Below are 13971 nucleotides of genomic sequence, written 5' to 3' on the forward strand. Positions count from 1 at the left end.
TTAATCTCATATCGTATAACATAGTAGCTTCTGTTCTAAAATCAAATCCAGTACGCTGATCAGCTTCCCATCTGCCAATCAGATGACTGTATTTCAATTTAATCGGGCGATCTGTTTGAATTTTAAAACACAAGCTACATATGACATTTACAAACACTTTTATCGACTGATATTTTGGGAGTCCTTTCATTTTTTGGTATAAAAAGCTTCCAATTGACATCTTTATTGTTTTAATTTAAACGTTTATTATTTCAATCTATTTTGTGGCACATGAAAATAAACTAAAAATCAAAATATGAAAATTTTAACCAATATCTGTAAAATGTCATTTAAGTCTTGTGTGAGGTATGATCACAAAAAAAATGTTACGTCATCAATTTAGTACATATTTTAAACGATAGAGAGCATTTCAATTCAAATATATCTTTTTTGTATTGAATAGAGAGAGAGAGAGAGAGAGACAAGAAAGAGAGCAGAAGATTTAAAAATATGTACTAACAAAAGATGAAAAATATGAATTGTAAAGAGAGAGAGAGAGATAGAAATATATTAAAACAAAAATAAAAAATATATATATTTTGTATATGTTAATTAATAATAATAATAATCTATTTTGTATATTAATTATTTAAAAAAACTCCATTTTTTAAATACCCATCACTATTTTAAATTAATTTTTTTTTGTTTAATTATTATTTTTTAAAATGATAACAAATTTGTACGTTTTTGGCACACAAAAATGAAACCGTCTTACAATAACTATATTTTTTTTTTAACTACATTGAAATCGAATTTTTATTGTTTTGAAGAAGTTATATGCAGTTAGTGTATAGTTTTGAACACGTTTTTTGTTTTTTTTTGAAAAATAAAATAATTATAATATAATTAATTGGCACAATATTTTTAAAATTTCATTTTTCTTTTTTTAACTATTTACTTATTTTTATCTTCTAATTTTGGATTTTTTGTATCTAATGGTGGATACAATTTATCCAAATGCTTTAGTGATTCATTTAAGAAATTTTGTATGGCGGTTAAAGCTGCCACTATTGCTGGACTACCAAAACCATGTGATATTAATGAGAAATGTGTTAGATGCCGTTGAATTGAGGGATCTAACAAATGTTGTGGTCGTGTATTGCACAATGGAGATCTGTAACAAAAAAAAAAATTTTTTTTTATTAGTAAACATTACTAGCGATGAGGCAAAGAAGGTCCTAATTAACTAAGCAGGACTGTTTAGCTTTATTTGTTTGTTATTAAAATTCGTCATCTATTCAATCACGAAATTTTGCAAGAAAGAGGTGGGTAACAATCTTTGAATGCTTATAACTTCTTCGTTTTTTAATTCATTTATTTAATTTTTAAATTTTTTGAGTTGTTTACTTTTACATTTTTATGGGTTGTGTGGCAAATTCTATATCAGTCAACTCCCCAATTGATTGAAACTAAAACCTAGAGTCATCTATTGTGAAAATTAGTTTTCTTAATTTTCAAGTGTTACAAATCTAAAACTCAACTATCCGAACTGCGAACCTTGGTAACTAAAATTTTTAAAGCATTTCTTTTGGTGGTATCGTAATTTTTTCTCCTCTTTATACACAGGTAAGATTAAACTGTTCTTTGAAGAAAGTATAGTCATAAGCATAAAACTTTTCGAGCTCTTAAATCTTTACACCATATATAAGTCACTTGGCGGAATGATGAATTTCCCATAACAACTCAACTTTTGGGTCAAGGTGGGGAATAACAAAGTTTTTTGTTCTAGAGGACAAATCAGGAATATGTGACCTAAAAATTTAAAAAATATAACAATATTTAAGCAAAAGCGCATATTTTACCAGCTAAATGTAAGGTTTGTCAGGCCTAGGGTGGAGTCCTGCCTGTGATGTGATGTATAGTTTTTACTAATAAATCACACAAAGTTTGGGTACAAAGTTTTAAAATACCAACCTGTCTTGATTTAATAAATCCATTAATTCCTTTGTAATTAATCGAGTTGCATGTAATAAATCACGGCGACGTAGCGCTTCATGTTCCGCTTGTGCACCAGATAAAGCTCCGGTGGCACCACGACATAAATATTCCGCAACTTGTCGTGCAGGGAACTCTGTTTCACATACGTATCCAAAATCACGTGCTAAATGTATGGCTTCACCTTCCACTAATGATGTTAATAATGTGACATTTGCTGCTTTTCTTCGACCCGCTGGTAAATTTAAACCTATTTTTTCTAATTTTTCTCGTAATAATCTACCGCCATTTTTACTTTTCGCTCTGTAAAGAAAAAAAATAAATTAATATAATAATTTATTACATGAACGATAACATTTTTGTGTGTAAACCATATTAATAATATAATGAAGAGATAAAGAAGTTATCTTAGAAATATCTCCACACGGGACGCTAAATTCGGTTCTGCGTGCAACGAGTCCTACATATTTTTCATTGAAACTATCTAGCAAATAAAATTATCTCTATAGAAGTAGTGTGCGATTTACTCGGTCCGATCAATAAAATAAGAAAAAAATAGTGCTCTATCATCAATAATTATCGATAATAACTTATTCAATACAAAATTACTCAATTTTTTTTTTAAATAAAGATTTTTGAGATAAGCCATCCATAATAATAGACAATTTTTTTTTAATTACAAGCAAAACATGAAATAAAAAAATGATTACACTTTTAATTTTGACCTAAATAAATTATTAATATAAAGTACTTTATTTTTTCTTTAAAAATGCAAATCATGTGAGTTTCATGTGAATTAAAAGAAAAAAATATTGAAAATGTCATATATTTATCAAGGGCGGAGATAATTAAACTATATTAAAAATAATTATATTTTATGAATCAATTTAATTGCTTATAGAGTAGAGGAAAACTTCTAAGCATTCAAAATTTTATTTTCGCCATGTATTTATAATAATACTAGTATGATACCCACCCAGTTTGCTGGGTTTAAGAGAAAAGATTGATAAAGACCACCGTGTAATAGCCTCCACCTCTCTTGCTGTAACTTATCCCCTTTTTATAACATTCGAAATAATGACAGGGATTGTTTTACACAGGTAAAATATATGTACGGTTTTCTATTTTTTTAAATTTAAAATAAATAAAAAGTTTACAGAAATCTGTAATTTATGGTAATGCCAAATTGAATTCAATTTTTAATTAAAAAAAAATATATATCTTTATAAATTATAGCTCATGTGTTATGCTGATGTATGACCTACATTATTGATAAGTTTCATTCAAATCCATTCTTTAGTTTTTGCGTGAAAGCGTAACAAACAAACAAAAAAACAAACATCCTTACTTTCACATTTATAATATATAGGGATTTTCTTATTTAATGCAGGCAGTGGAAGTACTCAATTAGACACTTTTTACGAACATAAATATGGTAATTACAAGTTTTTAAGGCTAAAATTGTAAAAATTATCTAAAAATGGCATTGGTGTAACAGTATTTTAGTGATTTCAAACAGCTTATTATTAATATTTACTTAATGGTAAAAGAAATAAAATTCAATAATGAAATTCGCAATTCCAATTCCAATGCAATATCCAATACATTCAAATATTAGCTATAATTCAAATTGAATGTGAAAAATAAGGGTTTTTAGCCTTTTGATCTATTTGTGATGTTTATAAATTGCAGGCCGCAGTTATTTATCGATTGCGACGAGTTTTATCTCTATCGACATATAATAAATTGATTTTTATGATAATCGGAATAATTGTTACATATAAATGTTTAAGGGCACAATATGCGATAGTGTTAGCGCAGAGAAATAACAAAATATTTAAATATTAATTTAAAAATTATTTATATTTTTTGTAATTGAAAAATATTTCATTAGGGGGATGTGGTTTTGGAAATTTATTGTTTGGTTCTGGAAGAACACTTCACTGTATTCTTTTTTTATTTTTAGATTATGGGATACACCGATGCAGTAAGCATGTTGTCAGCCAAAACGTTCTTAACTAAGGCGTTTAAAATTGCAAATAATTGGCAAAGATTAAACAAAATTTTTATAACAGATTGTTCTGCTCATAGAGGAAATATTTGAGCAGAGTGTAACAGCATCGAACAAAACGTTTGGTGTATTGCTGTACTCGCGTGATTTTGTGTCTTAAGACGAAAAATCAATTTGTTATTTGTGATAACTGTGAGTCCTCTTGGCTACGTCCCTGAAGATTTTTATAATAAAATTTTATAATAATTAAAGGTAAGACACGATAACGTTACATTTAAAAAAAGCCACTAAACAAAGATAGAAAATATATACAGAGTGTATCAGTGTTAATGTATCAGAACAAAAGGTCAATAGGCAAGGTTATACCGAAACAAGCATTGTTGTATGCGGAACATATTTCCAGAAATACTTCTCATCAGAGGCATACCTATCAGAAATATTGTATGTCGTGTCGGATTCTATCAAATCTGTTTTCGAAAAATCCTTTCGAACAAAAGTTGTTGGTATTTCTATGGTAATCATTTGTTCTATCTTGAACAGTTTTTGAGACATAATGCAAAATTATTTATAAAAACATTAGAGATAGAGCAAAATTTTCAATATCAAAAAAGTTTCTCAAAAAAATACTAAAAACTTTTGTTGAATACTCAAGGACATATGCCAGACCTTCGATACAGCGCGCAAAGTTCCTGATGTTTGTGTCTCGGTAGAGTAGTGTTCCGGACACATGTTCCTTATACCAGGATGCTTGTCTCAGCATATCGTACCACCCCCGTTGATTATTGACTTTCGTTCTGATACACCCTGTATTACGATATGATTTTAATATATCGATTTTACATATAGTTTTTGTCATCTGTATATAGCAATAATATAATATAATCAACATCTTTGAATACCTAAAATAGATGACGATGCCTGTTGCCTGCCTTGATGTGTTTGTTCATTTTGATTTTAACGTTTACGATGAAGAAATCGTGCTTAATATGAATAAGCGTTAATATTAGAATAGGTACTACATACTTTTTTTTTTTTTTTTAATTAGTAAAAGATAGCAACAATCACGATTCTTCTCATATTATTACAATATATTTTATTAATATGAATAAAAACTTGGTTTATTTTTTTAAAATCATCAATTCATTCAATAAGAAATGATTCGGAAAAAAAATTATTTATTTCATTCAATCTCTTGTTTTATCGTGGTTTATCTTTTATCGATTCAAGAATTTTGAATATAATTAATTAAGCGACACGCTTACTTTATTTTTCCTTCGTTCTGGTCATTATTATAGGAATATCTAGTGTTATAATTTCTTGATGATTATATTTGGAATCGTATCAATTATTAGAAAATAAAAAGGAATTATATATTTTCTGTCATACTTGTTTAAAAAGTTGGGGGTTTTGACGTCTCTCACGTGGTTTGCAGAAAAAAATTTATAGGAATAAGTACTATCGAGTGAATCAATTAACAAAGTAACGATAAATATATATTATAATTTAGATATAGCACCAGGAGTTCCACAGGGTTTAATTATAGGCCCTTTAAAGTTTGATATGTTCATAAATAATTTCTCGAAATCAATATTTGCAGGCGATATTGTGGTTATAATCAAGGTGATAAACAAAATAGGCCTGGAAAAGTAAAGATACTACGAAAGGTTTAATCTAAACATTTAAAAATTTCAGGTTTTGGAGAAGAGTGATCTTAATACAGTACATATCTATACAGTCTGCCTCAAAGATCTTACTATCTCTAGAACAATGAGAAAGTTTGATATTCTTCCTTGAAAATGATGAGGACGTAGGATTTTACTAACGGAGAGTTTTTCAGCCCCCCTCCCTACGCTCAAAAGGAAACATGGACACTCCTCTTTTGGAGAATTCTGAGGAAAAATTACTTTGGCGCAAACTAAAAGCTTTTCTCCTTCTGAACACTCCCCTTTTGGAGAATTCTGAGGAAAAATTACTTTGGCACAAACTAAAAGCTTATCTCCTTCTGTCAAAAAATACAAAGACCTTAGGTCCCATATTTTAAAGATGCTTAAAATTTTCAAAGTGGTTTCAGAACTAAGAATACATATTTTTAAACAAGAAATTAATTTCTGCTTACCTCCGTAAAACACCGCCTAATAAACTAGCATTTAAACATTCAGGTGGTGATAATCGCCGTTGTACTTCGGCAACGGTAACTTTATATTTGCTTGTTGAAGATAATAGACTTAAACGACCTGGTACTGAACAAAACACATCGGCTGGTGATGCCATATGTCCACCGCCCAAACCGCCACCTCCACCAGAATGATCTTTACCGCCACTTGATTTCATACCTTTAAAAAAAAAATTAAACAAGAGTTAGAAATTAATTAAAAATAATAAAGTTTCTTTTTCCACAATAAATCGTTAAAAATTAATAACTTAAAGAAATTTTGAAATTAAAGTCAGTAGAAAATTATTTAATAAATTAATTTGTTTAATTGTTTATTTAATACAATGTATTGATTTCTAGTAATTGACAATAATGAAAATAATTTATTAATAAAAAGTAGATATTTGTAATTGAACGTTTTTAATTTATTGTTCATAAATTAACAGCTACTGTTAGATTGTTGATTGATAAGCTATTAATTAACCTTTGTGTTTTTCTAAGCATATTTTCTAAAGTTACCGTTTTCTCATCTTTAGGATATATATTTCCAAAAACAGATTATTAATTTATTGCATTTTAATATTTCAATGAAAGAAGAACCTACAAATGGTAATTGAAAAATTTCCTATTAATTTTTATCGTGTTAAGAGGGCATTGGAATCGATTATTGTAGATTTCTACATTACCACAAATCGGGTAGTAACTTAAGTAGATTTAGCAATTTTTGCAAGTTAATAAATAGTTCGTCAAATAAATGTTCAAATGTAATGAAATTTGTCATACCATGTCTGAATATAAAACAGCAGGGCCTGACTTTATATTCAGATTGTGCACTCAAAATTTAATTACAGTTGGAGACTTAAATAACGCGTTATTGATTCGCGAAAATTGCTTAATTTGGATTTACTTAGGTTATTTAAACTTATTTATGATAATGTAGTAATCTACAATTATTGACTAAAATACTTTTTAAAATAAATTTTGTCTTTCTTTGAAAATTAAGACTCAAAATTTCGAAATTTTTATGGTGTAATTCATTTATCTATTATTCTATTTTTGACCAACCTTTAAAATCATAGCAAACTGTCGAATGAAGCATTGGGTAATCTGCCGGGGACGTGGATTCTCCTGGTGGAAGAAAAAGGTACTTTTTAGGATAACTTTGGATATATTATAATTTTCGTGTTTAAAGAAAATTTTAAAATAAAATTTAATAATAATGACTTTGAAATTTTGTAACAAGTTATATTTTGATTAGAAGTATATTAATTACGTGTTGACTTATCAAATATAAATTAAGTAGATTAATAAAGTAATTTAAAAAATAGGTTTGTGATATCTAAATTAAAAATTTTACGCAAAATATACATATCAGCTGTCAGGAAAGAGTACTTTCGGTGAAAAATGTTAAGTGAAAAATAAATTATGAAATTTGATAAAAATTAAAATTTACCTAAGTAGAAATATACTTAAATATTTTGATTCATAAAAAGCACATTATTGTTTTATTATATTTAAATTAAAAGTCTCCATGATGTGACATAATATAGGCAAAAGTAATATGCATTTATTACTAATTTGTTGATGGCTTTCATAGAAATTGTAAGTTATATTACCATCAACTTTATTAATACATATACGAATTACATATACGATTGTTGTTTGTACCAATATTACGTCACCAAAATGGTTGACAGCAAAAAGGTTTAAAATTTAATTTAATTTTATGGTAAGAAAACGTGTTTATTTTGCCGAAATATATTTTTTGTGGCTTTTTATTAGGAAAATCGTCATTTTGAAGTACTTTTTCAAACAGAGTAGAATGAAGACCCTATTTCATAGTCTTAGATTAGATAAGTAATTTTGCATTAACCCAAATTAGGGTGTTATTTTTGTTTGCTGAAAATCTGTTCAGTCGCTTCAAGATAATTAGCTTTCCTTAAGCTAGTATCTATAGAGATCCTTAATTTAGAGATTTATAGAGATCCTTAATAGTCGAGATTCAGTAACTTATCTCTGTTTAGTATTTTCAAGAGAGAAAAGGTTGTTTTTTCATCGAATAAACGGAACCCTTAAAGTTTACTAAATGAATCACAGTCACATAATAAAGACCCCTAATCATACATAATTAATTACCGATATACTAAAAACTATATTTAACACTACAACTTTTGTTCACAATTGAACACCTCTAAACAATACTCGTATAAAAATAATGATTTTAAATCACCCTCTTGTATATAAAATATACAAAATTATTAGTTTTTGAGATATTATTTTTTTTTTACAATTGTTATTTAATAATAAAGCTAATTTGACACCACTCAAACAACAGTGAAACAGGAATAAAATAAGTACCCTAATGTTTTTTTGTTCAAAGCATATTTTTTTTACGTTTATTATGAATCAGTAGGCCTGCTACATATTTATTAATATGCCTAATATAGGTATGTGTATAAAAGGACCTATTTTTACATTACTATTGAATGCGATATATTTGTATTATTTAACTAGTGATTTTGGTCGCCTCAGGTTACAAACCGGCATCACTGTTTGAGGTCTTTATTAATATGTAAATAATAATATTATATACTTTTTATTTTTTGTTAAAAAGGAATATTTTTTTAACAACTGTTATTATTTTTGAAATATATAAATCACCCCTAAAATAAAGCTCACATAAAAATATAAAATAGTACTTATTTCAGAAACACCAGTTTCATCAAGTTTCTGTGTTTTCCACATACGCAATTGAGTTCGACATTTACGAATAAGTTTAACTAATAAATAAAACGTGTAAATCGGATTAGTAATTCTTGAGTAATATGTTTTATGATATGTGGCTTATCTTTTATCGATTCAAAAATTTTGAATATAATTAAGCAGTATAGGTATACTCACTGTCAGAAAAAATGCCACAGTTAAAACATTCTAAGCGTACTCATCACATCATATGTTATGTTATAATAGTAACACTTAGAATGTTTTAAAACGAGCATTTTTTCTGACATTGAGTATACTTGCTCAATTTTTTGTTCGTTCGGGTTGTTATTAGGAAGGTTTATTGATGATTGTATCTACGATCATATCAATTAAAAAAATCGATTGGTTCTTCCAAAAAGTTGGTGGCTAAAAGTTGGCCAAAAAGTTGGTGGCTTCGATCTTTCTCGCCTGGCTAACAAATAGAAAGAAATTTTTAAAGGACTATGTAGATATAGCATCAGGTGTTCCACAGGGGTCAATTATAGGTCCTCTACAATTTATGCTCATAAATGATTTCTCGACAAGTATAAACTTTAAATCATTTGCAGGCGATATTATACAGTAACTTGTTAAAAACAAAATAAATTTTGTAATAAGTACCATTGCTTATAAATATTTTCAAAAAACTAATTAGAAATGGGTAACAAGAATTTGAAAAAAAGGAAGTTTCTCAAGAAAAAAAAATCGTTTTGAGTATCTGTTTATGAAACTGCTTTTTCAATTCGATAGTAAGCATAGAAATTTATAAAAATTCCTCAATTTTTAAGAAAAACTTACATTTCTATCAGAATATGATACGCTTTTATAAGAATTCCAGCCAACGAACTTGAGGAGTCATTTGTAACCGACAAAGTACTTATCTAAATTTGACTGCTCAGTTTTTTATTTATAAAGGTATAAAGCCTGGAATTCCAATTATTTATGGAAAACTTATACAGCGTGTCTACTTAAGTTGGCTTCATATGGAAAATTTTTTTATTATCAGGTTATTCTTTATAAAAAGCTCTGCTTTCACAAAAATATTGCCATTCAGCTATTCACTTAAAATGCCACATTGCATAAAATGTACAGGGTGCCACAAGTTGAAAAAGTTCCATAGGAATGTTAATGGTCGTTTAGAAATTTAGACCATTTAAGAACTTTCTTTTACAAAATTCTTTAAATACACTCCTACATATCTCGGGATTCATTTCTTGATGCGTTCTTCTTATCATCTGTTCTAAATAGTCTACATTTCTTTACAACCATTAACATTCCTATGGAAATATCCCAAATCTGAGGACATTCTGTAAATTCGATGTCAGAAGTGAATAGCTGAATATTAATATTTTCGAAAACATTTTTATAAAAAATTCGTAAGCCTTATAATAAAAAAGTTTTCCATATGGACCCTATCGCGCCACCTTAAGTAGACAAGCAGTGTAATATGGGTATTAGTAGTTTTATAGACAGGAGCTGTCTTGGTAAGTTTTAGGCTCGTACCAAATTCCATTGTGGAGGCTTACTCCCCAATATGTGCATCACTCGTACCATCATAGAACCGCTACTGAAGATCATATGAATTACTCAAGAATATATTAATTAATGTTATAAATGAAAATAATAAAAAAAAAGTTATTTTCATTTTAAAAAGCGCTACATATGTACTCAGAGTCTATCAGAAAGTGGTCTATTTGAAGCAAGTCTAGAAATAAAGTCTGTCAAGATGACGGAAAGCACCCAGAGGTAGAAAGAGGTAGGAATACTATCTTTTGTCACAGTAGTTTGAATGGTATAAAAACATTACTACTTCATCTATAGATAAATGAATTTTGAATTGAAAATTAACAAAAAAAATGCATAACTTGATTGCAAAATGTACATATTTTTTTATATTTTTGTGTGTTATAAACCAATCATAATTTAAAATGGGTATTCACATCAATTGTAATTGATTTCCTTTTAAACCAATGAAAATATACCCTTAAGCTATACTAATAGTAAGTACCTTTACATTTCTAGATTGTATAATATATATATGCATACAGAGAATAAATAAACCCCAATTGGTTATGACGTATCAAAATTTTACTGTCGACCGGATATTACAAATATTACTTTAAATTATGTAAAAACAAAATAAAATAAAAATGACGAAAAACTATATGCGTAAAATACAATTTTTAAATACTTACTTTTTAAAAGTGGTAAATCTGATATGAAACCGCTATTATCGTCTAAACCAGTATTCTGTAATGAAATTTAATAATAATTAGTGAAAAATTTACAAAAAAGGTGAAATTAGATTAGTGAAATGGTTTTGAATTTACATCAAAAACATAATGATATTTAATTTAAAAAAATTATAAACCTCGAAAAATAATAAGAAAAGGTTCTGTCAAAAATTACAAATTATCTATGTAAATTTTCGCGATAATATATTCGGCACTTGAATAAAGATGTCTTCACCAGGTTTACCCAGTTTACCCACCCAAGAGGAGGCAAGCATTTTGGGTCTAGATGGAGACAAATCAGAAATTCTTGGTCTAAAGGTTATTTAATGTTGTGTTCTTAAACTGAAAAAGAGGTGATGATATTCAAAATCGGTTAAGTTTGAAGAAGGCTATATAAGAAAAATGCAATGTAATGGAGAGTATTCTTGGTTATGTTTCAAGTGCGAGTTTAGGGTTCCGTACCTGAAACATTAGGGAATATTCATGAAATTTAAATTTGGTCCAAATATTTTTCTTTCGTAACTTTAATGACTGGACATTTCAACTAAACCATTATTTTAGCAATTAATATCTTTTTAATTACTTAAAATTAATTAATAAAAGTACAAATTCAGTGAGGGCATTTAAAAATTTCTAAAACGGAAATTCAAATTTTTATACGGACGTGACATCAAAGTACGGGCTTGTCAAATTTGTTGACATATTGTATGATATTAATTACTTACATTTTATATGGTATTTCATTAAATTACACTATTCTACGGCTTTTTATTAATAATAACGAGTGTAAATTCTGTGTTGTAAATTCATTTTTTAAAGTGTAAATTATACATTGAACTGTCCACCAATTGACAGATCACGTACTTATACGTCATCAACAGAGAGCGCCAAAAAACTGCGTTTAAATATTTCAAAATTATAATGTATTTTAAATATTTGTTTACACTTAAATACAGCATTTTTAAGCAGTATTTATATTTTTTACTATGTTATAACGGTGTAAACAATGAATTAAAAATATAAAAAAATACATGAATATTCCCTTTTGTCGAGGGTTTTTAAATTTTGTAAATATCACTTGTTTTTGCCAACTTGACTTGCTTGGTTTTAAACATGAATTCAAAAATATTCATTTGATATGTTAATGTCAACCATGGCAAGCCAGGTATCGGAATTGAATAAAACACGACGCTTGTATGCTTGAAGTTGGTAGATCCACAACCCCTTCAATTTCTAGCTTTTATATGTAACCTTTTCTTCGCTCACATTATTAGTTAAAAACAATGATTTGTCGTGTTATTCTCTCTATATATGAGATATGATCTCTGTAGGTGTATCATTTTCAGTACTATTCAATGTTTCCTTGATTCAACAAAGTTGAAAAGCAAAAAGCAAATATGAAATTCGATTTAATTAATTTTTTAATAAAAACTTTGGCAATAATTTTTTGTTTTATTAAAAATAAATTTATATATTTTATTTATTAATTTTTTTTTCCACATAGGGTAAAAGGAAAAGAAACCGCATAGAAAAATAAAATTTCCTATGCACATAAAATGCTTTGCATTAAAAAAAAAAAAACGTTTTTTTTTTAGAAAAATGACCACAACAATTTCTGTATTAAAAAAAATATAATATTATATATATACATACTTGACCATCGTCAACTGCTTGTGACAATGCTTGGTGTAATGCTAATGGATCATCATGAAGTCCACGTGAACCAGCACCTGGTGGTAAACTATAACCGCCTCCACCATACGCGAAACCTCCATGTGATAATCCACTCTAGAATATAAAATCATACAATAAATTAAAAAATGTGAATAATTTACTTTTTATAGTCTTAGAGCATTCCAATAATGATGAAATCTTTTAATATTTTTCAGGCTTTTCAACCCTAACCAAAGCGAACCCCCTTACATTTTGTCTGCGACAGGGTGAAAATCAAAAAGCTCGTAAATCTAATTTAATGTTTCTTATTTACTTGTTTTGATTTGACAAAAATCATTTAGATTTCATATTTCAGTGTGATTAATTCTACCGTTTTTGAAAAATTTGGAGTTTTGTTTCGAGAAATGTAGTAAGCTTTGCGATGGTATTGATATAAATATTCCATTGTGTATCGTATCTTATCTCGGTCATCCAGATGATTTTCATGAAAATGAGTATGTAGGGGTTTTTTGGGGCGATAAGTCGATCTAGCTAGGTTTCATTTATCAGAAATGTCGTTTTATGCGTCTTTTCATGAAAAATTCATCAGACATCTATTGGTGTATAACGTAGTTAATGAAATACAATGCAAATTATAACATAACAAAAAGGAGGCGTTTGAGTAGTCTAAAGTGAAAAATATGACTCTTGCTGACATCTATTGGCGAATAACCGAGCGAAGCTCGGTCATCCAGACACAGTAGAACTCCAATTATCCGAATTAATGGGGACCGGGACCCATTCGGATAATCAAATATTCGGATAATCGGAGTTTTTTTAAAAAAATTGCCATTGGAGAGAAAAAAAGCTACGTTTTGATATTGCACTATTTTTTTATTGAATTAAATGAAAGATACATGATATTTTCACATGTTTTAAATATAAATAAAATGTACTTATGTACAAGTTTAGAAATAAAAATCATTGTTTTTTAAACATCTCCGTCAACGTAAGCTGTTTTAGACTTTTTTTGGACAAATTTTTTTCTGAAAGTGATTCGGATAATCGGCGATTCGGATAGTCGGAGTTCGGATAATTGGAGTTCTACTGTATTGTATATTTATATGGAAGTAGAAAAACTAAAGAAAATATTTTATAGAATTTGTTCAAATATTTTCATATCTATGGTGATTATAAAATTGTCT

The 13971-nt window shown here is 28.0% G+C and overlaps 1 protein-coding gene across 1 annotated transcript in view; it reads right to left on the reverse strand.

Annotated features, from left to right (window-relative positions):
- Nucleotides 1-256: 256 nt before the first annotated feature.
- The window catches only part of LOC123300700 (transcription factor AP-2-epsilon), a 68141-nt gene continuing 54426 nt past the window's right edge, over nt 257-13971 (reverse strand). Inside the window, exons 4-10 of the mRNA XM_044883356.1 lie at nt 12767-12901; nt 11075-11129; nt 7203-7265; nt 6102-6318; nt 1954-2277; nt 938-1153; nt 257-281 (exon numbers count right to left, since the gene is read on the reverse strand). Coding sequence (XP_044739291.1) covers nt 257-281; nt 938-1153; nt 1954-2277; nt 6102-6318; nt 7203-7265; nt 11075-11129; nt 12767-12901 — 1035 coding nt within the window. The remainder of the gene's footprint in view (nt 282-937; nt 1154-1953; nt 2278-6101; nt 6319-7202; nt 7266-11074; nt 11130-12766; nt 12902-13971) is intronic.

This window comes from Chrysoperla carnea, chromosome 1, assembly GCF_905475395.1.
Source record: "Chrysoperla carnea chromosome 1, inChrCarn1.1, whole genome shotgun sequence".
NCBI classification, from domain to species: domain Eukaryota; kingdom Metazoa; phylum Arthropoda; class Insecta; order Neuroptera; family Chrysopidae; genus Chrysoperla; species Chrysoperla carnea.